The 20,672-nt window shown below is 46.2% G+C and overlaps 4 protein-coding genes across 5 annotated transcripts; 2 read left to right on the plus strand and 2 right to left on the minus strand.

Moving 5' to 3' along the window:
- The first annotated feature begins 26 nt into the window (after positions 1–26).
- On the plus strand, positions 27–5,166 carry LOC311504017 (interferon-induced protein with tetratricopeptide repeats 5-like). Its single transcript, XM_084566961.1, has 10 exons — positions 27–535; positions 1,199–1,378; positions 1,522–1,711; positions 1,872–2,069; positions 2,841–3,062; positions 3,195–3,318; positions 3,589–3,712; positions 3,888–4,029; positions 4,165–4,212; positions 4,431–5,166. Exons 1-10 carry the CDS (start codon positions 531–533, stop codon positions 4,626–4,628), a joined length of 1,431 nt encoding a protein of 476 aa, XP_084423087.1. The 5' UTR covers positions 27–530; the 3' UTR covers positions 4,629–5,166.
- Positions 5,167–5,289: 123 nt separating this feature from the next.
- On the minus strand, positions 5,290–12,336 carry noc3l (NOC3-like DNA replication regulator). Its single transcript, XM_084566960.1, has 21 exons — positions 12,176–12,336; positions 11,347–11,551; positions 10,982–11,108; positions 10,711–10,865; positions 10,541–10,615; positions 10,322–10,452; positions 10,072–10,233; positions 9,888–9,981; positions 9,632–9,807; positions 9,374–9,502; positions 9,153–9,284; positions 8,735–8,815; positions 8,549–8,649; positions 8,384–8,456; positions 8,229–8,292; positions 7,901–7,972; positions 7,551–7,732; positions 7,294–7,422; positions 6,603–6,700; positions 6,378–6,462; positions 5,290–6,070 (listed from the first exon to the last, which is right to left on the minus strand). The coding sequence occupies exons 1-21, from the start codon at positions 12,182–12,184 to the stop codon at positions 5,891–5,893; spliced, it is 2,460 nt and encodes an 819-aa protein (XP_084423086.1). The 5' UTR covers positions 12,185–12,336; the 3' UTR covers positions 5,290–5,890.
- Positions 12,337–12,552: 216 nt separating this feature from the next.
- LOC311504854 (uncharacterized protein) lies at positions 12,553–15,917 on the minus strand. Of its 2 annotated transcripts, none has more exons than XM_084568187.1 (5): positions 15,527–15,917; positions 14,931–15,090; positions 14,748–14,806; positions 14,561–14,660; positions 12,553–14,220 (listed from the first exon to the last, which is right to left on the minus strand). In XM_084568187.1, the coding sequence occupies exons 1-5, from the start codon at positions 15,725–15,727 to the stop codon at positions 13,196–13,198; spliced, it is 1,545 nt and encodes a 514-aa protein (XP_084424313.1). In that variant the 5' UTR covers positions 15,728–15,917; the 3' UTR covers positions 12,553–13,195. The 2 variants fall into 2 exon arrangements, with proteins under 2 accessions (XP_084424313.1, XP_084424312.1); XM_084568186.1 differs by having other exon boundaries at positions 14,561–14,663.
- A 279-nt stretch (positions 15,918–16,196) lies between these two features.
- On the plus strand, positions 16,197–20,639 carry LOC311504897 (uncharacterized protein). The gene is made up of 3 exons (XM_084568235.1): positions 16,197–16,521; positions 17,147–18,703; positions 18,953–20,639. Exons 1-3 carry the CDS (start codon positions 16,401–16,403, stop codon positions 20,182–20,184), a joined length of 2,910 nt encoding a protein of 969 aa, XP_084424361.1. The 5' UTR covers positions 16,197–16,400; the 3' UTR covers positions 20,185–20,639.
- Positions 20,640–20,672: the final 33 nt, after the last annotated feature.

The following is a 20,672-nucleotide window of genomic DNA, read 5'->3' on the forward strand; positions in this document are numbered from 1 at the left end:
CTGTTTCATTTTCTGTCGCTTTCCAATTCCTTTGTTTCTTCTTTTGTGTCTTCTTGGTTGTCCTCTGTGTCTTATCAGTCCTCATATCAGTCTCTTTGTGGCCTTTATGTGTCTCTTCGCTGTCATTCGTTGTCTCATGGTGCCAGCATTGTGTCTTTTTTGACCTCTTGTGTTTCTTCGTGGTCTTTTTTGGTTGTTGTTTGTCTTTGCAGTCTTAATATCGGTCTCTTTGTGTATCGTTTCACCAGAAGTCCGTCCATGACTTCAGTTAAAAACATTTAAACTGCGTGCTATAGTTAAACTCCAGTCTCACAACACACTGAAGCTGTTTTGCTCCTGATCTTGATTATTATTTATTTATTTATTCTGTCTGAGGCGACAGTGAACGCATCATTACTTCTGTCGTTACTTCACCAGACAGACTGTTCGGTTTCATTTTTCCTCACACTTCGACTCTCTTCGCTTCACTTCGACTCACGTCGCTCCGCAAACTACAAATATAACAGGAACCAGATTATTCCGTCATTAAGATGAGGTAAGTTTTCATGTTCCCATCTTTGTTCATTCTGTAAAGTGTCTCAGCAGCTCCGTTATATTCAGTAGATGCTCAGTGGAGGATTTAGATTCAACATTCAAACAGAGTTTATTGTCATGTGCACAGTGTAGAAACATGTACAAATTCTTCTTTTGCCGTTAACCCTAATGCCTAATGTAAAAAAGAAATAGAATATAAAAGATGCATACAATACAAAAATATAAGATAACTAGTGCAGATATTGATGTGATGACTAAACCTGCTTGTGCATGTACATTTATGTAGCTGTTATTTTTTATACACAGTCTATGAATAAAACTATATGTTTTCTTCCTAATGACTTTTTCCTTTAATAGAAAACTGCCGCTTTGAGTCGTACTCTCCCTGTTGAGACGTTTCTCCTCCACAGAGTCCTGACATGTCTGAGCATGAACGTTAGAAAACATAACAAACAGTTGTATTAAGTATCGTTTATCCAGAAATGTATCCACAGTAACCTGTGACCAAACTTTTGTATGCACCTGTCTTCTGTTATTACTTACTATCTATACCATCCAGCTGTCTCTGCCCTGGATGACTGAGACATACAACCCAGAACAAAACCTTCATGATAATCACGTGTTATTTATAAACTGTCATCATGCTGTCCTGTTGGTGCTGCAGTGATGCTGCTGAGGATCTGCTCTGCAGGCTGGAGAAGCTGCAGAGTCGCTTCACGTGGGATCTGAAGAAAGAAGACCTAGAGCTGGACGACCTCAGCAGTAAGCTGCAGCATGATATAGACCTGCAGCTGGGGCAGCGGGGAGCCGGGGCCCACTACTACAGGTTCCTGTCTTATGTGAGGTACACAAAGTTTACATATGGGGGGACTACCAAGTCCCCTGACGGCCTCTGGATAAAGTGATTGTTTTGAAAATGAGCATGAAGAGACAGAGAGTCTCATGAAGAGCATGTGCACCAATCACCAGACAGTTGTTCCTCCTCAGGTATCTTCAGGGTAAACCAGAGGAGGCGCTGTCACTTCTCAACCAATCAGAGGAGAAGACCAGGGAGTGTTATGGTGAGGACAGTGAGCGGCGGCTCATCGTGACGTATGGAGACATGGCCTGGCTCAAATACCACGCCGGAGACTACACGCAGTCACGAAGCTACTGCCAGAGAGTGGAGGACATTCTGGTATGTACATGGACTCAGAGGAGGGGGGGCTGTCCTAGACTAGCTTTGCATAAAGACAGAAAATCAGGAAACAGCTGCCGGCCTCTGTCCAGACTCATCACTGATAAACACGTTACGTCAAACAGAAATGTAAAACCATGTTGGAACTGACTCTCTGCAGGAGAAGCATCCAGCTGATTCCCCTTCTGACCTCCTCCCAGAGGTGTATGGAGAGAAAGCCTGGACCTTCCTCAAGTTCTCTAAGGCCAAGTGCTTCTATAAAAAAGCCATTGCATGTTCACGCAGTGCCTTGAGGCTGCAGCCGGATAACTGGGAGTGGAACAACATCCTTGCTATCGCCCTCTTCCGTACAGAACCGGTACTTTGCATCAGCCTGTCAGTCCATCTGTCTCATCAATACACTCCTGATCAAAACTTTAAGACCAGTTGAAAAATTGCAAGAATTTACATTTTGCACTGTTGGATCTTAAGAAGGTTCTAAGTAGTGCTTCAAAATGCAAAAAGAAGAAATGGGAGTGAGACAAGAAAAAAACTTGAGTAAGTAATTTATTGCAAACAACCATTAAACTGAAATAGGCTGTTCATCAGGATAAAGTGTCTTACTGCGTCCAACCTCAGCAGCAATGGCACGCTGCCAGAGGCCTTGCTGATGCAGCTCAACAATCCGACCGCGTTCAAAGAGAGAAAGCTTTTTTACCTTTGCCATCAGGAGGTCATGACAGTGTGGCTACCTGACAGAAAATGACACTGAATCCACATTTGGGCTTTTAAAGGCTGTGGTCTTAAACTATTGATCAGCTGATGAACAGCCTATTTCAGTTTAATGGTTGTTTGCAATAAATTACTTACTCAAGTTTTTTTCTTGTCTCACTCCCATTTCTTCTTTTTGCATGTTGAAGCACTACTTAGAACCTTCTTAAGATCCAACAGTGCAAAATGTAAATTCTTGCAATTTTTCAACTTGTCTTAAAGTTTTGATCAGGAGTGTATGTCATCAGCTCATGGAGCCTCATCCATCCTCATCAATATAATTATATCACCAGCTAATTCTCACTGACCTGTAGCTGTTGCATGAACTAATGTATCCACCAAATGGCATCCAGCAAACTAACTGAGGTCTTATGTGCAGAACAATTTACAGAAGTATCCTGATGAGTCGCCAGCCGTCAAACAGCTTCGTCGGGCTTTGGAGATGACCCCCAACGACGGCATCCTGCTCTCCATGCTGGCTCTGAGGCTGCTCAACTACAAGAAACATGCAGAGGCTGATGGTCTGGTGAAGAAGGCGCTGGAGGTTGGATCCAGGGATCGTCAAGTAATCCGCTACGTGGTCAAATACTATTGCAAGCAGGTAGGTTCACACAAGTGGTGGTTCTGTTCCTGAGAAGCTGGGTGGATGATGCTCTACACACTGGATGAAGAGACACCAGGAAGGAAAGTGGTTTTGTTTCTAACGTAACCTTCAAACCCGTCTCTCTTCCAGGGTCTGACGGATCGATTTATTGATCTTTCGCACACTGCGCTGAGGACAGACACAGAGTCAGCTTTCATCCACCACCAGCTGGCCCTGTGCTACATAGATGAGCAGAGACACGCACCAGAGAAAGGTACCGTTCCACTTTAGATGCCCAGACTCCTGCTTCTGTAGGCCGCCTTCACAGACACAAGGCAGCCACACTGAAAGAGACGCTGTTGCGTGGTCGTTTTGTGTCTCTTTGGAAAGGGGTGGGTGAACGTTTACATGTCTGCTTCCTGTCGTCTGATAACCGTCTGTAACTGCAGAATATAGAACATTATTCCAGCTTTATTACATAATTCATGGTTTAGATGTTAAAATGTCTGAGTAACTGCTCAGTGAAGGTGTTCTTATCTACCAGAGCTGCAGCGTTTGAGGCGTCACAGTATTCACCACCTGGAGGAAACAATCAGGCTGAGGAAGGACTTCAACCGCGCCAAGGCTGATCTGGCTCTGCAGTACGCAGAGGACTTGAGCAGAAAAAGGTGAATACTTGGTTTAGCATCATATAGGTGTTAAAACAACCACAGAGGCAAACGGTCCTTAAGACACAGGAAGTGGTTTGAGAGAACTGAAACTATGACCTGACGCTAAACAACCATAAAGATTGTGTTTCTTCATCATGGTGTAGGTGTGTTAGTTCCTCCACTGTCTTTTCAGAGCAAAAGACAAGTTCGATGAGGTGTTGGAGAAGTTAGACGAGGAGTCTGGAAGCGACCACCAGTTCATCTGTCGGTGCTATGCTGAGTTCTGCCAGGACCACACCCCTAACAAAGACCTCGCCATCACCTACTACAAAAAGGTTGGTACAGATGACTCTGTCTGTTACTGTAGGACTGTTAACATCTTAAAAGTCAACCACGAAGAACAAAGACACGAAGCTAGACGAATAGGGATATTTATCTCTCTCCATATTCTCCTGTGTTGTTTCCAACAGGCTCTGAAGTTCAGCGGGAAAAATCCAGATGGAAAATTCTGTGCAGAGGTTTGTCAGCTTCTTGTTGCTGCTTCATTATCTTTAATCAGTGGTGGGTCGCCAGGTCCAGCAAAGCCTCTGTGGACTAAACTTTATCAATATCACTGTTGTTCTAAGACGTGTTCTGCACGGCCCACCACTGTCTATAATAATATATAATAACCTGCCTCTTGGTCTCTTACCTTTAAACTCAACTGGGAAGATGAACAGGAAATATCTTTCCACAGAAACTGAGACAGATAGCAAAGGACCGTCTCAAGAGAATTCCCGGAGACGCCACCGCCAACGGCATTCTGGGAGCTGTGGCCAAAGCTGAGGGTGACCTGAAGGGAGCGGTGAAATACTACGAGACGGCGCTGGAAAAAGACGCAGGTAACGACGAGTATCTGTGTGAGCTGTGTGAGCTGCGTCTGAACCTGGACTGATTCCTCGAGGGTCCGAGTCAGAGATTCAGTAAATTGTGTTTGACTGACATCAGTTACATTAAATCATTTCAGAACAGATTACTGCAGATGAAGTAACGTCAGTCTAAACTGTGACATGCTAAAGATAAAACATGTCTGGCAGCATATTCATCAGTTATCCAGGTCGGGGTATATCTTGTTTTAGCTTTGATGTTAGATCAGTATCTCATTTCATTTATCACTATAGATTATAAGTTTTATTTTTGCATGGAAACAAATCAGTGTGTTATATCCATGTCATATATGATATTACTATGGTTCTACATCATTTCTGGGTGACTGGCTCGTAGCGGACTTTCCTTCAAAGTCTCAATATGTTTAACCCAAAACAAAAAAAGAAATTCTTTTATATATATATATATATACTCTACTACTTTCTGATCTTTGCTGCTTCAGCCCAATAAACGTGTATTAACTCTGTAGCTCTAAACGCATTTATTCTTAAATAACAAACTTGTCTGTTTGAAATCTATCATATTAAAAAGGTCCGTTGTGTCCAGCTACGGTCTCTTTAATCATTAAACACCGACTGATTTAGTCGTATATGGGTTAAAAAGGAAGAAAGAACAGAACATCCTTTATGATTATTAAGAGACAAGAGGCAGAAGAAGCTGAGAATCGATCGATTGATCGATCACTGATGTACGTTGTCATTTTTATTTTACAGATTACAGACGTGGCTCATTCACACGGGATTAAGATCAGAGTCGACCTCTCATTATTACAAACGACTAGAGGTCCCAGATAAACCTGGTCCCGTGTGAATTAAGGCTTTAAAAACATAAAACCAACCGTGTGTGCGTTGGTATGCAAACAGTTTCAGGTTTATTTTGTTGTTGGTTTAAAACAGATTCTGACGCATGAATACTGTAAAAATAAGGTTTTTTATCCTGATAATAACGAACCAACTTCCATCCAAGTAAAACAAATAAAATAAAAGATAAAGACATGATTCTTTTACATCAATATAACATTCTGTTTAAATATCAGGCTCTATGGTGAGAACCCAACACTAATACTGCAGCTGTTTCTTTACAACTCTGTCACTTTTATTTTGAAGGCAACACTTATTGTCTTATTTATTAATATTTCTGATTTATTCACTGGAGGCCTCTGTAACGTCTCAGGATGACAAATGATTCAAAATCTAAAACAGACATTTTGTTTTGACATTGGTTGTTTAATTATCAAAAAAATAAAAAATAAAATAATAATAGTCTGAATCACTGATCCAGACTCGATGCACCAGCGGGGGCGTCACTGTGACTGTGTGTGTGTCGAGGTGTGTTCTTGGTGTGTGTTGCGGTAAAGTCCAGCTGCGTGTCCTCGGCGTCGGTCAGGACTCTGTTGACTTGTCTCTGCAGCTCGGCGTCCAGAAGCGACGCTCCGACCACAAAACGATCCTGGAGAAGAGAAATAAAGAAGAGCTGCGTCAGGTCACGTTTAATCTGGTCCCACAGAAAAAAAACACTGAGACCAGATTCACACGAGTCACATCCATAGACGGGATAAAGATGGACGCCATGACAGCTCCTTACAAGCAGGTCATAAGCTCCACCCTGAGTCAGTGTGACCAATGAGAGGAAGAGGAGTCCATATTTATATACAGTCTACGTTCTATGACTAAGGATTCACAGATTAATGAATTAAAACTTCAAACATCTAAAACTAAGATAAAACCTATGAATGCAGTGCGTTTGATTTTCCTACCTTCTTCCTGGAGCCGGGCGGCGCCACAGGGGGGTTAAAGGTCATGTCTCTGACACTGTAGACATCAAACAGCTCCACCGGTGACCTGCACAAGATCAGGGGTCAAATCCAGGTAAGATCTATTTACCTCTAAAAGACTTTTAAAGCAGAACTACACATTCTACTGCATGATCCATGGTTAAAGGTTTGATCTCCTGCTCCTTTCAGGTGACGATGTGTCGGTACCTGCGGCTCAGCTCCACGCTCAGCGCCGCCGATCCTTCACTGGGAGCGCCACGACTCAGGTGGGCCGCGAACCGCCGCACCACCGGATGGTAATGTCTCTGGAGGAAACAACACAGGGCGCCGTCACACACTAGTCTCAGTTTATTATTATTAGAGTCTGATTCCTGCACGTGAACAAACATCTCTCACGCTCTGACCTGAGAGACGGTCCCTCGTCCTGTCAGTATCTTTGCTGACAGACATCAGTGACTTCTTTTAGTCACTTCTACAAACTCATTTCTATAAACTTGCTTTTATTTTTATCACAATAGTAGATTGTTTTTACATACTCCTTAAGTGTAAAGCTGAAAATCTACATTTCAGATGTGTCACAACTGTACAGTAGAGTCCATAGACTGTAAGAAAAACAGACGACGTGTCTCCACTTCCTGATCAAAGATATGTTGGATTATACAATCTCTCAAAAATGCAAATGCATCAACGTTATATTAACGACCTACAACGACAGAAACCATCCTTGAAAAAAGGTTACTCGACGTGTATTTTGGTGTTTTAGTTTGGCCCAAGTCCCGCCCACTAACGAGGAAGGGGTGGGGCTTATATGACCTACACTGCAGCCAGCCACCAGGGGGAGCTCTACTCGCTTTGTCTTCCCGTCATCCATCTATTTTCCAGACGTGGCTGCGTTTACCTGCAGAGTGTGCAGCTCCCACAGCGCTGTGTTCTGAGCGTTGCAGTGTTCGGGTTCGTCCAGCTCCGGCAGATAGAAGCCGCTGCCCTGAATCTCGTTGTCCAACAGGAAGTCGCACTTAGGGAAGGACTGACACACAAACACACAATAAATAAATAAATGAATAAACCAAGCTCTACTGACACACAAACATTTATTTATCTCGTCGTCTACCTGTAGAACAGAATCTGAATTTGAATCTCGCTCTCAGGACTCACATGCATGGTGGCTCTGTTGGCGGCGAGGATTCCCACGCTGGCGTTGGGCAGTACGTGCAGACTGAGCATGCTCAGTCGCTTTGTAAACGCCATCGCCCTCTGCAGGCTCACCTGCTTCTTGCGGCGAGTCAGCATGGCGTCCAGGCACCGCAGCACGATGATGATGTCGCCATTCGACGCCCCTGAGAGACGGAGCAGGTTGAAGGGCTCAGATAACAATCAGCTGATATGTAAAGTCAGCAGGAAGCTGAAGCTGAGTTAATTTGGATGTTAGAGATGTTAGAGATGTTAGAGATGTAGAGATGTTAGAGATGTAGAGATGTTAGAGATGTAGAGATGTGTGAACTGACCTGCGTGGAGCCTCGGCAGCATTTTGTAGAGCTGAGAGTAGAAGTTCAGAGGGTCGATGTTCAGGACGTCCCCTGAAACACGAACAGAAACGTCAACAACCTTCTGATCCAGGTCAGCGAGCAATGACAGGAAGTGCTACCATGTCCAGTCTTTTCAAAATAAAATGCAATCTGAAACACTAAACTAAACAAACTTAAATAAAAATGAATTCACACATTTGTCTTTTCATACGGGTTGTCTCCACTTTCAACAAATGTCCCCAAAAGGTCTAAAACTGAAGGTGGTCCTCATAAAGACACACACACACACACACACACACACTCTGACCTTGTCCTGACAGGATGGTGAAGACGGTCTGGATGCAGTGGAGACTCTCCTTATTGGTCAGATCCTGCAGAGATCAATCAACCAATCAGTCAACTTGTCACAACAACAACCTGAAGGTGGACTTGTGAGGGGGCGGGGCTGAGATGAATACTCACTCCTGATTGGATGAGGTTCTGCAGCACTTTGAGCAGGTCGTCAAAGAACTCCAGATTGATCAGGTGGGCAAAACTGACAGGAAGTGACATCACATGAACATGAACGTGGTTAGGGTCAGAGGTTCAGGTCTTTTCAAAGTAAGAGTTTGTGAGTGTGTAACGTACTTGGCCAGCCCCTCGAGGACGGCAGGAAGAAGAACTGATTTCTGAGCCTTCTTCAGTATCCTGAAGTAGCAGAGGAAGACGATGTTCAGAGTCTCTGTGTGCTGAGGAGGAGGAGGAGGAGGAGGAAGAGCATGAGGACAGACATAAGGTGAGAGTAGAGTTTAGTTTCCTGTGATTTCAACTCACCAGTTTGATCTTCTTCTCTTTGCTCTCCGAGGCCTCGGCCTCCAGCAGCTCCTTCTCCAGCTTCTCCTCCGCCTTCTTCCACTGCACAAACACACAGTCACAGGTGAGCTCTGACTCACTCCACTGAGAACAATCAAACTACACAAACTCTTTGACTGTAAAACGTCAGCGGCTCCTATTTGCAGAGCATCACTGGATTACTGGGAACCCTAGAAGATCTGCAGACAGCTGCTTCTTCTTCTCTGATTTCAAACCACATTTATGCTTTGATCCTGTTGAATGTTCACATCTGTTAAGTCCAGAACTATTGAGCTTCTTATTCTAGCTTCTGGTTCTTAACATTAGTGATGACTTCATTAGAACAATAATTAATAATCTGTGACTGAACGCTGCTCGTCTCAGCTCACAGTCCGTTTACCTTCCTCTGCATCCTGGACAGATTCTTCTTCTTCTCTTTGTGATTCATGAACTTCTTCTTTGGTGCTGTGGACTCTATGTCCTTCTTCATCTCCACCTCCTTAATCCTCAGGCTCAGCAGAGTCAGCAGCACCTGACGGGGAGGGGGGAGGGACGGGAGGGGGGGCTGTTTCAGTACTGTATCTAACTAAAAGTCCCAACATGTAAAGTGGGATTCGTTACCTCAGGCCTGACGTTGTAGTTGAGGCTCTTCACGAGGCCGGAGATGACTCGCACCGTCGCCAGGGAGGCCACGCCCATTTTGTCCTGCTTAAAGAGCTTCTTGAACGCATCGCAAGCCATTTCTGACACCTGTAACACACACACACACACACACACGCACACACACACACACACACACACACACGTCACAACACATCCTTGACACCTGAACGCGCCTCAACACGTTCTTTGCGGCCGACAGCAACCTGAGCGTCTCACCTTCTTCGCGGAGTCGTTCATCAGCGGCACCAGGGCGACAATGATGTTGTTGTGGAAGTTGAAGTGCGGCAGCGCGAGCAGCAACTCACACAGGCAACGGATGGCAACTTCAGCCAGGCCGCGGTAGGACTGGAACCCCACCGACTGGCTGCGCTTCCTCTTCTTCTGCTTCCAGTCTGAGGGCGAAAGGCGACGGGTGTGACTCTGTGTTTGCTCGGCAGCGCGAGGAGGTCGGCGCGTTGCCGCGGTGACGTACCTTTGACGGTCTGCTCCAGATCCTCCAGGTAGAATTTGTACTGGCTCACCAAGCCTTCTTCAAACTCCCTGAGCTGCTGAGTCTCCTTCTTCACCTGCAACACGCCAAAACGACCACGACGTCAGACGCTCGTTAGAGGCGCACCATCACTGCTGCATGAAATACTGATGAGGGTCACATGTACCTTGGAAGCCTTCTCCTCGGCGGTCAGAGGTCGGATCCTGTAGGTGGGGGCGATGTCTTTGAAGATCTCCATGAGAGACACCATCACCAGCTTCCTGACCGTCACCGCCACGCTGGGGTCGGCCTCCATCAGCATCCCCCTCAGCTCCTTCACACGCTTGATCTGTCACACATGGCGTCACATTACTGCCCCGCCCCGCGGCTCTGAGACGCCCCACCTCCCCCCCAACCAGCCAGCCGCCCCGTCTTACATTAGCAATGGGGTCTGAGACGATGGCAGACCCCAGGGTGGCGATGGTCAGCTTCTTGTCGTTGATCTTTTGGGCTCTGATCCTCTCTCTCTGCGCCTCCGTCAGCCCTAGGAAGCTCTGTGGCGCCGCCTCTGCACAGGAGGACACATTACAGCCGCGTCAGGAAACGGTAAACCGCTGCTGGACCGACATGTTCAGATACGTTTATTCATCTCGTACCGTTTTCCATCTCATCGTGCTCGTCTGCAGCATCTTCCTCCTCCTCTTCCTCCTCCTGCTGCTGCTTTGTAACAGCTTTAAACAAACAGAAGAGGCGTGAGGTTTCCTCCACGGTTCAGAGGATAAAAGGTGTGTGTGTGTGTGTGTGTGTGTGTGTGTGTGTGTGTTACCTTTCTCCATGCTCTGTGGGATCAGTCCCGTCTTGTCTTTGATTGGCAGCAGGTGGATGACCTCCTTCTCCTCCGTCCTCACCAGCTTCCTGGGAACCTTCTCGTAACTCCGGACGACCTCCGAGCTCCGCTTCTTACCGCTGTGCACCGGTGCGCTGGGACGTCCCGCCGCGCCAAAAACCAAAAACAACAACAACAGCGCATCTCAGTGAGTGTCAGCGGACACGCCGGCTTGTTCCAGTAAACCCTGGTGTGTTTGTGGTGGCGTTACCATGACGACAGGTCTCTGGTGATAAAGGAGGCTTGCCGAGCCATGGCGGTCATCTGATGCATGTCCTCGTCCTCCAGCATGTCAGTCGGCAGGGTCTCCAGAAACTCCTCTTCATCCTCCTCCTCCTCTGTGAAGACATCAGTGAACAGGTCAGACTTTAATGTTTCTATCTGACATTTATCTGTTTTAACGTTTCTCATCTCCATCGTGGCGACTCGCTTGGAACAAACTCCCAAAACCAAACGGGACGACCTAAACTGACCGGACAGGAAGTTCAGCACGTTTATTGACTGAGCGGTGAATCATGATGGTTGAGACAGAAGTTACTACTGAGTGACTGATCATGTGACTGGACCGCCTCTCACCGGGTCTCTTCCTGTACGTCTCCAGGGGACGGGGCGTCCTGATGACGGCGTCCTTCACCGCCTGCCTCAGCTTCTTCTGCTCCTTGCGCTGCTTCTTGGCGACATTCTGCTGCTTCATCTGACGGGTCTTCAGTTTGTTGTCCAGCTTCACGCCGCTCGTCTTCAGCAGGCGCCGGAACGTCGGGCGACGCTTCTTGGAGCGAGGCTGCAGGAGGGGAAGGAAACCACTTTACCAGAAATAACGAGTCAGGGTGTTTCTGGACCGAGAGTCACAGTTAAACCTGATGTTTTCACCCTGTCCTGTAACTCTGACCCTAAAACTCTTCAGCTTTTATTTATAGAGTTGGTTCCTCAAACTGAGATATTGACATAAAAGAAACATATCCATGATAGAAATACATATTCTGAATGTCATGGCTGCAGGTGCTTTGTGTTTCTTGTTCATACAGTTTCACACCAGCTGTATAATTTGGTCTTCAACACGTTCAATAAGTTAAAAGACCGATTAGTGCACTCATAGGATCATAGGATCAAAAATCTGCCTGTTTCTTTCCCTGCAAACACAAATACCTTAAATTTGCAGAATTCTCTATGGAGTCTGGTGCCAGGTTGATCAGAAACACCAATTATTAACATTACTCTTTGGCACAACACTATTTAAGTAAACACATGTGTAAAATAACAGTTTCTTTTTTCCATTAACTCAGGTTTATGACTGGAGGAACACCAGAAGCTGATGGTTTTTTATTTTTAACAGAACTCGACCAGCATGAAGCTCCTCTAGACCAGACTCCATTCTGTAAATCGTTGATTTAACGGTTGAACTCACGGGGCCCATGGCAGCAGCAGGTCTCCGTCTGCCTCTGGAGATAAAGACGAGCTTTAATCGCTCCTGTTTGAGTCTGAAGAAACGTGTCGGTGTGTTTTGGTAAAGATCTCCGGTTTGTTGCCGCACGCGTGTTGACCGGAGACCCGGAAACACTGAGTCAGGTCCCGGCTGTGTGGAGTCACCAGCGCCCCCCAGCGGCCGGAGGACGGAAGAGGAACAACAATAAAAAAATAAACCTGCTCTCATTTCACAGATTTCACTCTATTTTTTTATTATAATATTTTTAATTGAGATTTTCCTGATGTTAGATGTATTTTAATGGATCTCAGTTTTCAAAAAGTAAACATGATTAACACATTTCCTCTCTATTTTATGAGGTTTATTTTAGCTTCCTTCATGGAAGCGGATGTTTTCTGCAATTGTACAGTCTGTTCTGTATTGGCTGTGTTGTAGTTTCTACTATTATTTGTAGGTAAAACACTACAAATGTGTAAAAACTATCAAACTATTAAATCCTGTGTGTTTTTGTACAGCTTCAGTATCTTTAAATGTAAATAACGCCCGAGTAAAAACACCAACAAGCTCTTTCTACAGATGTTGAAATGCTTTATTCATATATTTTTCAACCGCGTGAAAAATATCATCTATAAAATTACAAAATTGAACAATGTGCATATTTATACATTTACAGGAAAATGTATGTTTAACATAATTTAATTTCATAGTTCCAACCAACAGAAGTCAGTATTTAAACGGGTGGAGTTTATATCATCCTGCATAATAGTGTTTAAACTGAGGCCCCGCCCACTTCAACACACGTGAGCTCTGATTGGTCCGACAGATCCACTTCACATCATTACAACCATCATCTTTTATATTTTTTGATAATCTGGGACAAAAAAAAAAAAAAAACAATCTGTCAGAAACAAACATCATCTCATTACATTCAAGTGTTATTTTCGTTGTGCTCTCTGCTTCACTTCCTGATTTGCTCGAGTGATCCCTGAACGTGTGCGACGGTCACGCGTAGCCGCACTTGTGCAGCTTCAAGTTGCGTTGGTCCGAGTATCTCTTTCCACACCTGTCACAGATGTACTGCTTGCCTCCGGCGTGGACGTGTCTCTTGTGCGTCCTCAGGTGGCTGCCCTGGCTGAACGTCTTGCCGCAGATGTCGCAGCTGTACGGTTTCTCCCCGGTGTGGACGCGCATGTGCAGCTTCAGGCTGTTGGTGTTGTTGAACTTCTTGTCACAGGAGCTGCACTCGAATGGTTTCTCCTTAGAGTGGGTGCGTCCGTGGGAGATGAGGCTGCTCTGCTGGCTGAATGTCTTCCCACACTCCTGGCAGCTGAAGGGACGCTCACCGGTGTGAATCCTGCGGTGAATCTTCAGGTTCACCGCCTGGCGGAAGCTCTTCCCGCAGAGGTCACAGTCGAAGGGACGCGCATCGCTGTGGATCCTCTGGTGGTTCTTGAGGTTGACGGCGTGGCGGAAGGTTTTGGGGCACTGTTCACACTGGAAGGGCTTCTGCCCGGTGTGTATGAGCTGATGCGTTTTGAGGGTGACGGCGCGCGTGAAGCCTTTACCGCACACGTTGCAGACAAAGATCTTCTTGCCGGTGTGGGTGTGCGCGTGGCGGTGCAGGTTCTGCAGCAGGTTGAAGCGGCTGCCGCAGACTTCGCACTCATATGGTTTCTCTCCGGTGTGAATGATGGAATGCGTCTTGAGCTGCGCCTGCTTGGAGAAACGCTTGCCGCACTCCGGACACTCGAACGGCCGCTCGCCGGTGTGTGTGCGCATGTGGCTCTGCATGCTCTGGCGCTGGCTGAAGGCCCGGCCACAGACCACACAGGAGAACGGCTTCTCGCCCGTGTGGATGCGGTGGTGTGACTTCAGGTTGCTCTGTGACGTGAAGGATTTGCCACAGGTCGTGCACATGAAGTATTTCCAGGTGACGCTCTGCAGGAGAAACTCTGGTGGTTTGGGATTCTTCTGCGGCGACTGCTCCAGGTCAGACAGGACCGGCTGAGCAGCTTCGACTCGAGCTCCTGAAAGAAAACAAACCACGGTGTCTGTAACTGCAGCCATGACAGGATGAGTCAGATGGAAAACCAACATAAATAAACTGATATTTAAAGTATTTCCAGCCAGAGACAATCATTCCTGATGATTAACACTAAACGGTGCAGGAACTGGTTGGAAACAGCAAATAGAAGAATCTGTAGAAACACATTGATCTGTGATCTCTGCTGCGGTATTACACAACACTGATTTCATCATCTGGGTCGAGGCTTGCCTTTGTGTCTCAGCGCTAGAATGAGACGTGTTTCACAACAGACTGATCTGTTAAAGCTGCAGGTATCAGTCACAGTCAGATATTAAACTCACTCTCAGCGATGGCTTCCAGGTTGATGTTCCCATGTTCGTCTTTAACGGTGACCGCCAGAACAAACGGCGTCTCCACTCCCTCCTCCTCCTCCGTTTTTGTCTGCTGCGACACAGACAGACAGACGTCACAGTCGGGTCAGTGAATGCACCACGGACACACAGGTGAGTCAGCAGAACAAGGTCTCACCTGAGATGACCGGTCTGCGCCGCTGGTCTGCAGTGGGACTCCATACGAGTGTTCATGGCCTGCGACGGACAGATCACAGTTAGTACGACATCATCACGCCACAGCCCTCCTGATTGGTGCCTGACTGGCGAGAGAGAGGGGGGGGGGGGGGGGGGGGGGTGAGGGCGGAGCCTGCGTACATACCGACTTGTGTGTTGTTGAGGACGTTGAGGACGCTGGTCTGAGGTCTCCTGCCGCCCCTGCCCGACTCCAGCTCCACCAGCAGTTTGGCTTCGTCCACGATGTTCATGATCTTCCCCAGAGCCTCGTTCCCCAGAGTCTCCATGATGGAGGCAAACAGCACCTGAGCAGAGCAGACGTAGCTTAAACATATTAAATATATTCTCATTAAGCTCCTTAGTCCTTCCACAAACTAAACTCTCATTACGTTGATCAGAAACACAACAAACTGAGTCTGATTTGGTCTTGAAATGAACTTCCTGGAGGTGGATTTACTGTCACACCTCACTGATATGTAATATTGGCTCATTTTCATGAATAATATTTTTGTTTTATTTGTTTTGATTGGGTTCTTTTCAGAGCTGGTGTGAAAATCAGCTGATGTGTTGAGTCATGCTGATGCAGGAACTTAAGTTTAGTTTAGTTTGTTTCAGATATTTCTCTTCCTCTTAAGAGAAACTCCACTGCGACCAAAACAACAAACATGAACCTAAAAATAAAGTGCCTTCCCAGCAGCGGATCCTCTGGGGACCAGTTTTCCAGCCGCCCCCGCTCCTCACCATGCTCTCCCGGCTGTCCCGGCTCTCCGCCTGGATCCTGTCCGGCTCCTCCACGCTGCCGGCCCCGGAGCCCCCGGAGCCCCCGACCCTGCGCCCCGCCGGCCCGTCTTCCACCAGCTTCTTCAGCTCCGCCACCGCGGCGTGGACCAGAGACTCCATGACTGTGGCCAGCTGGGTGTACAGCGCCACGGGGGAGTTCATCCTGCGGGCTGCTCCGCCGCCCCGAGCCGCGGCTAACGGCTAATGCTAACCGTCCGGGCCTCCCGTCCCGGGGCTCATCAGAGGAGCGTTCAGCTGCTTTGACACGATGTTGAAACGAGTAAAACGAGACTCCGATCAAAATAACAGTGACTCCGGTTAGTTAATAACAGCCTCGGGTGACACACACAACAGGAAGTACTGCTGGTCAAACCGGAAGTAGTTTAGCTCGGGCCACGCGCCAGCGGAAATGCGCTTTTAACAAAAATAAATATATAAATAATCATAATGTAACTAAAAATACTTCTATTACTACTATTACCACTAATAATAGTAATAATAATACAAACAATAATAAATAAGATGGCTAGATTTACCCTGACAGACTTTAACTGACAGGCCGGAGGCTGCGGTTGCCATGGTGACGCGGACTCAAGGTGTCCGTGTCGCTGCCTGTTGAGAACACGTCCGTCAGTGTGTTTTCCTCCAGAATGAGTCCAGAGAGTGTTTCTCTGTCAGAGTCTGTGTCCAGCTCCTAGAAAACATCCACGGATCAGATGTGACAGAATGTAACCGGCACCGAGCGCTGGTCGGCGGCGCGAGGCCCCCGGAGAACCGTCGGTAACGAGCCTCTCCGGTGTGTTTATTTATAAATAAAGACACGAGCGTGGACGCCATGAACCGAGTGGATCGTCTCCACCAGCTCCACACTGGAAGTCTGAGTCTGGAGGAGAAGCTGGAGATGAAACGGCTCGGTGTCCATCAGCCGCAGGAGGTTGTTAGAAACCAGACCCCTGGTAAGAAGAGGCTCAGGCTCAGTGTGGCTAACGGCTAACGGCTAACGGCTAACGGCTAACGGATAACGGATAACGGATAACGGCTAACGGCTAACTGAGTCGGTTTGAAGATGGATAATTAACACTCAGTTCTTTACTAACAGTGACAGGACGTAAAGGAGACGTACAGTATTTCTAGTTTATGTTGACATCTTACATGAACAGACTCATGTAGAGACTAAACTACCAGGTAGCATCACACAGGCCTCACATCATGTTCCCGTCAGGTAAAATAAGAGAAGCCTTTATTTATACAACACTGGGGAAATCTGCAGCAGATAAGTGAAGGACAGTGGAAGTTATCTTTACTAGTCTGACCAAAACAAAACACCTGGAGTGCGACAGTTGATTCCTGAGAAGAGTCAGCGTTTAGTCCACAGCTCTCCTCCAGGTTTCTTAAACTTACCTGTGTAGCAGGTTGGGTTGACTTGGCTGACATGCTACACCTGTACCTGTGGTATATCTCAGACTTCATTCCCCACAGTCCTCTTTCTGTTGAATTATTCTTTTGGCATCTACCAGTAAAGATGAAGCTCCTGCCCAGCCACATGGTGATGTTTGGCTTCTGTCTTTGTGTTACCTGCAGATGTCCAGCAGCTGTTGGTGATTAAAGAAGAGCTCCCCCCCGAATGGAGCCCCGGTCTGGACCAGCAGGACCTAGAACTCCTCCACGTAAAGGAGGAAGAGGAGGAAGAGAAGCTTAATCAGCTGGAGGAGGATGATGTCACCAGGGTCCCATTCACTGTTGTTCATGTGAAGAGTGAAGATGATGAAGAGAAGCCTCCGTCCTCACAGCTTCAACAAACCGAAGACAAGAGGCAGACAGAGGCTCCAACCGGCAGCTCAGACAAAGACATGAAAACAGAAACTGATGAAGAGGACTGTGGTAGACCAGAACCAGCCAGGAACCCAAAACCAGACAGTCACTTACAACCAAATACTGATAAAAAGGCTTCAGACTCTTCTGAGACTGAAGACAGTGATGATGATGATGAAGATGATGGTGGTTGGCAGAACCCTTTGTCAGATTGTGAACTTGGTGTTTGGAAGAAAACTGACCAATCAGAATCAGGTGAAAGAAGAGATGTGGGAGGTCCCGCTGTCAGAAAACCCTTTAGCTGCTCTGAGTGCGGTAAACAGTTTCTGTACAAGCAGTCCCTTCAGAGACACCTGACACGTCAGATCAAACCAAACAAGAGACATTCCAGCAGTCTGGTCACTAAGAGATGTACAGGAATATATCAGGATGTAGATTTACAGATGAGAGTCCACACAGAAGACAAACCGTTTGTCTGCGACGTTTGCGGACAACGATTTAACCAAAAGGCAAATCTCAAGACGCACACGAGAGTTCACACAGGAGAGAAACCGTTTCATTGCGAAGTCTGTGGCGAAAGATTTGGACATCACCATAGTTTTAAAACGCACATGAGAGTCCACACGGGAGAGAAACCATTTCATTGTGATGTTTGTGGCGAAAGATTCAGACATCAGTATAATTTTAAAACACATATGAGAGTTCACACGGGAGAGAAACCATTTGGCTGCGAGATCTGTGGACAGAAATTTAACAGAAACACTCTTCTGAAGACACACATGAGAGTTCACACAGGAGAGAAACCGTTCGGTTGTGATGTTTGTGGTCAAAAATTCTATCGAAACACGCATCTTAAGACACACATGAGTGTTCACACGGGAGAGAAACCATTTGACTGTAACGTCTGTGGACAAAGGTTTAACAGAAAGGGAGGGCTCAAGACTCACATGAGAGTTCACACGGGGGAGCAACCGTTTGGCTGTGATGTCTGTGGGAAAAGGTTTAAAAGGAAGGGAGGGCTTAATGCGCACCTGAGAGTTCACACCGGGGAGAAACCATTTTGTTGTAACATTTGTGAGGAGAGATTTAGACATCAGTCAAATCTTATACGACACAGAAGGCTTCACACGGGAGAGAAACCGTTCAGTTGTGGCGTTTGTGGTAAAACCTTTAATCAGAAGATACACTTTAAGAGACACATGAGAGTCCACGCGGGAGAGGAACTGAGCGCCGACACCGTGGACGAAGAGGATCATCAGCGTGATACTGAAGAAAAACGCCTCGGTGTCCATCAGGCACAGGACACTGTTGTCAACCAAACATCTGGTAAGAGAGCGGTCACAGCTTTAATGTGGAGTGTTCTGTTGATGAGAAAAATGCAAACTGCTAAAACTCAATAAATGCATAATAATTTTAATCTGGCTAACGTTGCTGTCTTTTGAGTTCAGTTTTAAATTAATTAGACCTGGGAGGGAAGGATGTATGCAGTTACATACTAGACGTCCTTTTGTTTGTGTGTTTCATTGAAATTACTGAGTAGTGCATAATACACATTTGTGTTTTTGTTACCTGCAGATGTCCAGCAGCTCTCTGAAATTAAAAAAGAAGTTTCCCCTAAACTGAGCAACAGTCTGGACCAGCAGGACCCAGAACCCATCCACATCAAGGAGGAACAGGAAGAACCCTGGGCCAGTCAGGAGCAAGAACACCTCAACGTGCTGGAGGATATCGCCAGGTTCTCATTCACTGCTGTGAAAAGTGAAAATGATGAAGAGGAACCTCCGTCCTCACAGCTTAATCAAAGCCAGACTGAAGACACCAGAGGACCAGAGACTCCAACCAGCAGCTCAGCTAAACGGGTGAAATCACAAAGTGGTGGAGAAGACTTTGGTGCACCAGAACCAGAACCAGCCAGGAACCCAGATCCAAACACTCTTTTAAAACCACATACTGATCTAAACTCTTGTGAAACGGAAGTTAGTTATGAAGACGACTGGCAGGAACCTTTGTCAGATTCTGGACCTGAGAATCAACACAGTGACAGTTGTCTCTGGACGCCCGACTCGAGTGTAAATACTCAGAAATCCCAGAAAAACAAGTTGTCTCTTCAAAGACGTTTGGTTAATAAAAACTGTTTTAGACTGAAGAAAAATGTAGATTCACAGATGAAAGTTCACGCAGCGGTGAAACGACTCGGCTGTGATTTGTGTGGACAACGATTTAACCAAAGCTGTCACCTTAAGGCTCATATGAGACTTCACACTGGAGAAAAACCATTTGGCTGCGACGTCTGTGGACAAAGATTCACCCGAAACACACATCTTAAGACACACATGAGAGTTCACACGGGAGAGAAACCATTTAGTTGTAATGTTTGTCAAAAAAGATTTGGACATCACTATAACCTTAGCAGACACATGATAGTCCACACAGGAGAGAAACCATTTGCGTGTGACGTGTGCAATATAAGATTCACAAACCAGGGAAGTCTGAGGACGCACACCAGAGTCCACACCGGAGAGAAACCCTTCGGATGTGCAGTTTGTGGTGAACGATTTAACCGAAATGGAAATCTAAAGATCCACATGAGACTTCACGCAGGAGAGAAACTCTTTGGCTGTGACGTGTGTGCAAAAAAATTTACACAACAGGGAAATTTGAAGAGACACATGAGAGTCCATTCAAAGGAGAAACCATTCGGTTGTGATGTTTGTGGTTATCGATTTGTAAAAGAGGGTAATTTAAAGACACACATGAGAGTTCACGCTGTAAAGAAACCATTTGATTGTGGTGAAATATTGACATGACGGTTCTGTTTGAAGGGACACGTGGACAAAGTTACTGTCACATAGAATCTAAGTGACTCCAGCTAAACATGAAGCTGTAGAGATTTAAAACACAGATGATGATGTGAAAACTAGCCTTAACTAAAGCTGCTGTCTGAGCTGATTGATGTCTATCGTCCTGGGCGTAGGCGTATCTGATGACTTCCACGTTTGTACCGTAGCAGAAGGCTTAGTGTCTGCGGTATGTCCTGTTTGGTTTCACATATGCATATTATTGTACAATCAATCAATATAATTCACTGATTACACTACAAGTAATGTTGTTTGCACAGTTACTGAATGTCATTGTCAGTAATCAGATTATTGCAATAGTATTAACGAATAGCCTTATATCAATAAAGATCATTAAGTGAGAAACAATCTGCCAACTTAGTTTTTATTTATTTATTGAAAACCTTATCTTGACAAACCACCTATCATGGTTTTGTGTTTATTTTGAACTTGTTTCA

This window comes from Chelon labrosus (assembly GCF_963514085.1).
Source record: "Chelon labrosus genome assembly, chromosome: 19".
In the NCBI taxonomy this organism is placed as follows: Eukaryota; Metazoa; Chordata; class Actinopteri; order Mugiliformes; family Mugilidae; genus Chelon; species Chelon labrosus.

Excerpts from the sequence above, each read along its gene's own strand:
- LOC311504017 (XM_084566961.1), top strand. Across the intron at positions 1,379-1,521 it reads AGGTTCCTGTCTTATGTGAG|GTATCTTCAGGGTAAACCAG; the intron begins GTACACAAAGTT and ends GTTCCTCCTCAG. Across the intron at positions 3,319-3,588 it reads GAGACACGCACCAGAGAAAG|AGCTGCAGCGTTTGAGGCGT; the intron begins GTACCGTTCCAC and ends CTTATCTACCAG.
- noc3l (XM_084566960.1), bottom strand. Across the intron at positions 10,234-10,321 it reads TCTCAGACCCCATTGCTAAT|ATCAAGCGTGTGAAGGAGCT; the intron begins GTAAGACGGGGC and ends CATGTGTGACAG. Across the intron at positions 7,733-7,900 it reads GCTGCCGAGGCTCCACGCAG|GGGCGTCGAATGGCGACATC; the intron begins GTCAGTTCACAC and ends TCCGTCTCTCAG.
- LOC311504854 (XM_084568186.1), bottom strand. The coding sequence starts at position 15,727 with ATGAACTCCCCCGTGGCGCTGTACACCCAGCTGGCCACAGTCATGGAG. Across the intron at positions 15,091-15,526 it reads GGGACAGCCGGGAGAGCATG|GTGCTGTTTGCCTCCATCAT; the intron begins GTGAGGAGCGGG and ends TGCTCTGCTCAG. Across the intron at positions 14,221-14,560 it reads CCTGGAAGCCATCGCTGAGA|GAGCTCGAGTCGAAGCTGCT; the intron begins GTGAGTTTAATA and ends GTTTTCTTTCAG.
- LOC311504897 (XM_084568235.1), top strand. The coding sequence starts at position 16,401 with ATGAACCGAGTGGATCGTCTCCACCAGCTCCACACTGGAAGTCTGAGT. Across the intron at positions 16,522-17,146 it reads TGTTAGAAACCAGACCCCTG|ATGTCCAGCAGCTGTTGGTG; the intron begins GTAAGAAGAGGC and ends TGTTACCTGCAG. Across the intron at positions 18,704-18,952 it reads TGTTGTCAACCAAACATCTG|ATGTCCAGCAGCTCTCTGAA; the intron begins GTAAGAGAGCGG and ends TGTTACCTGCAG.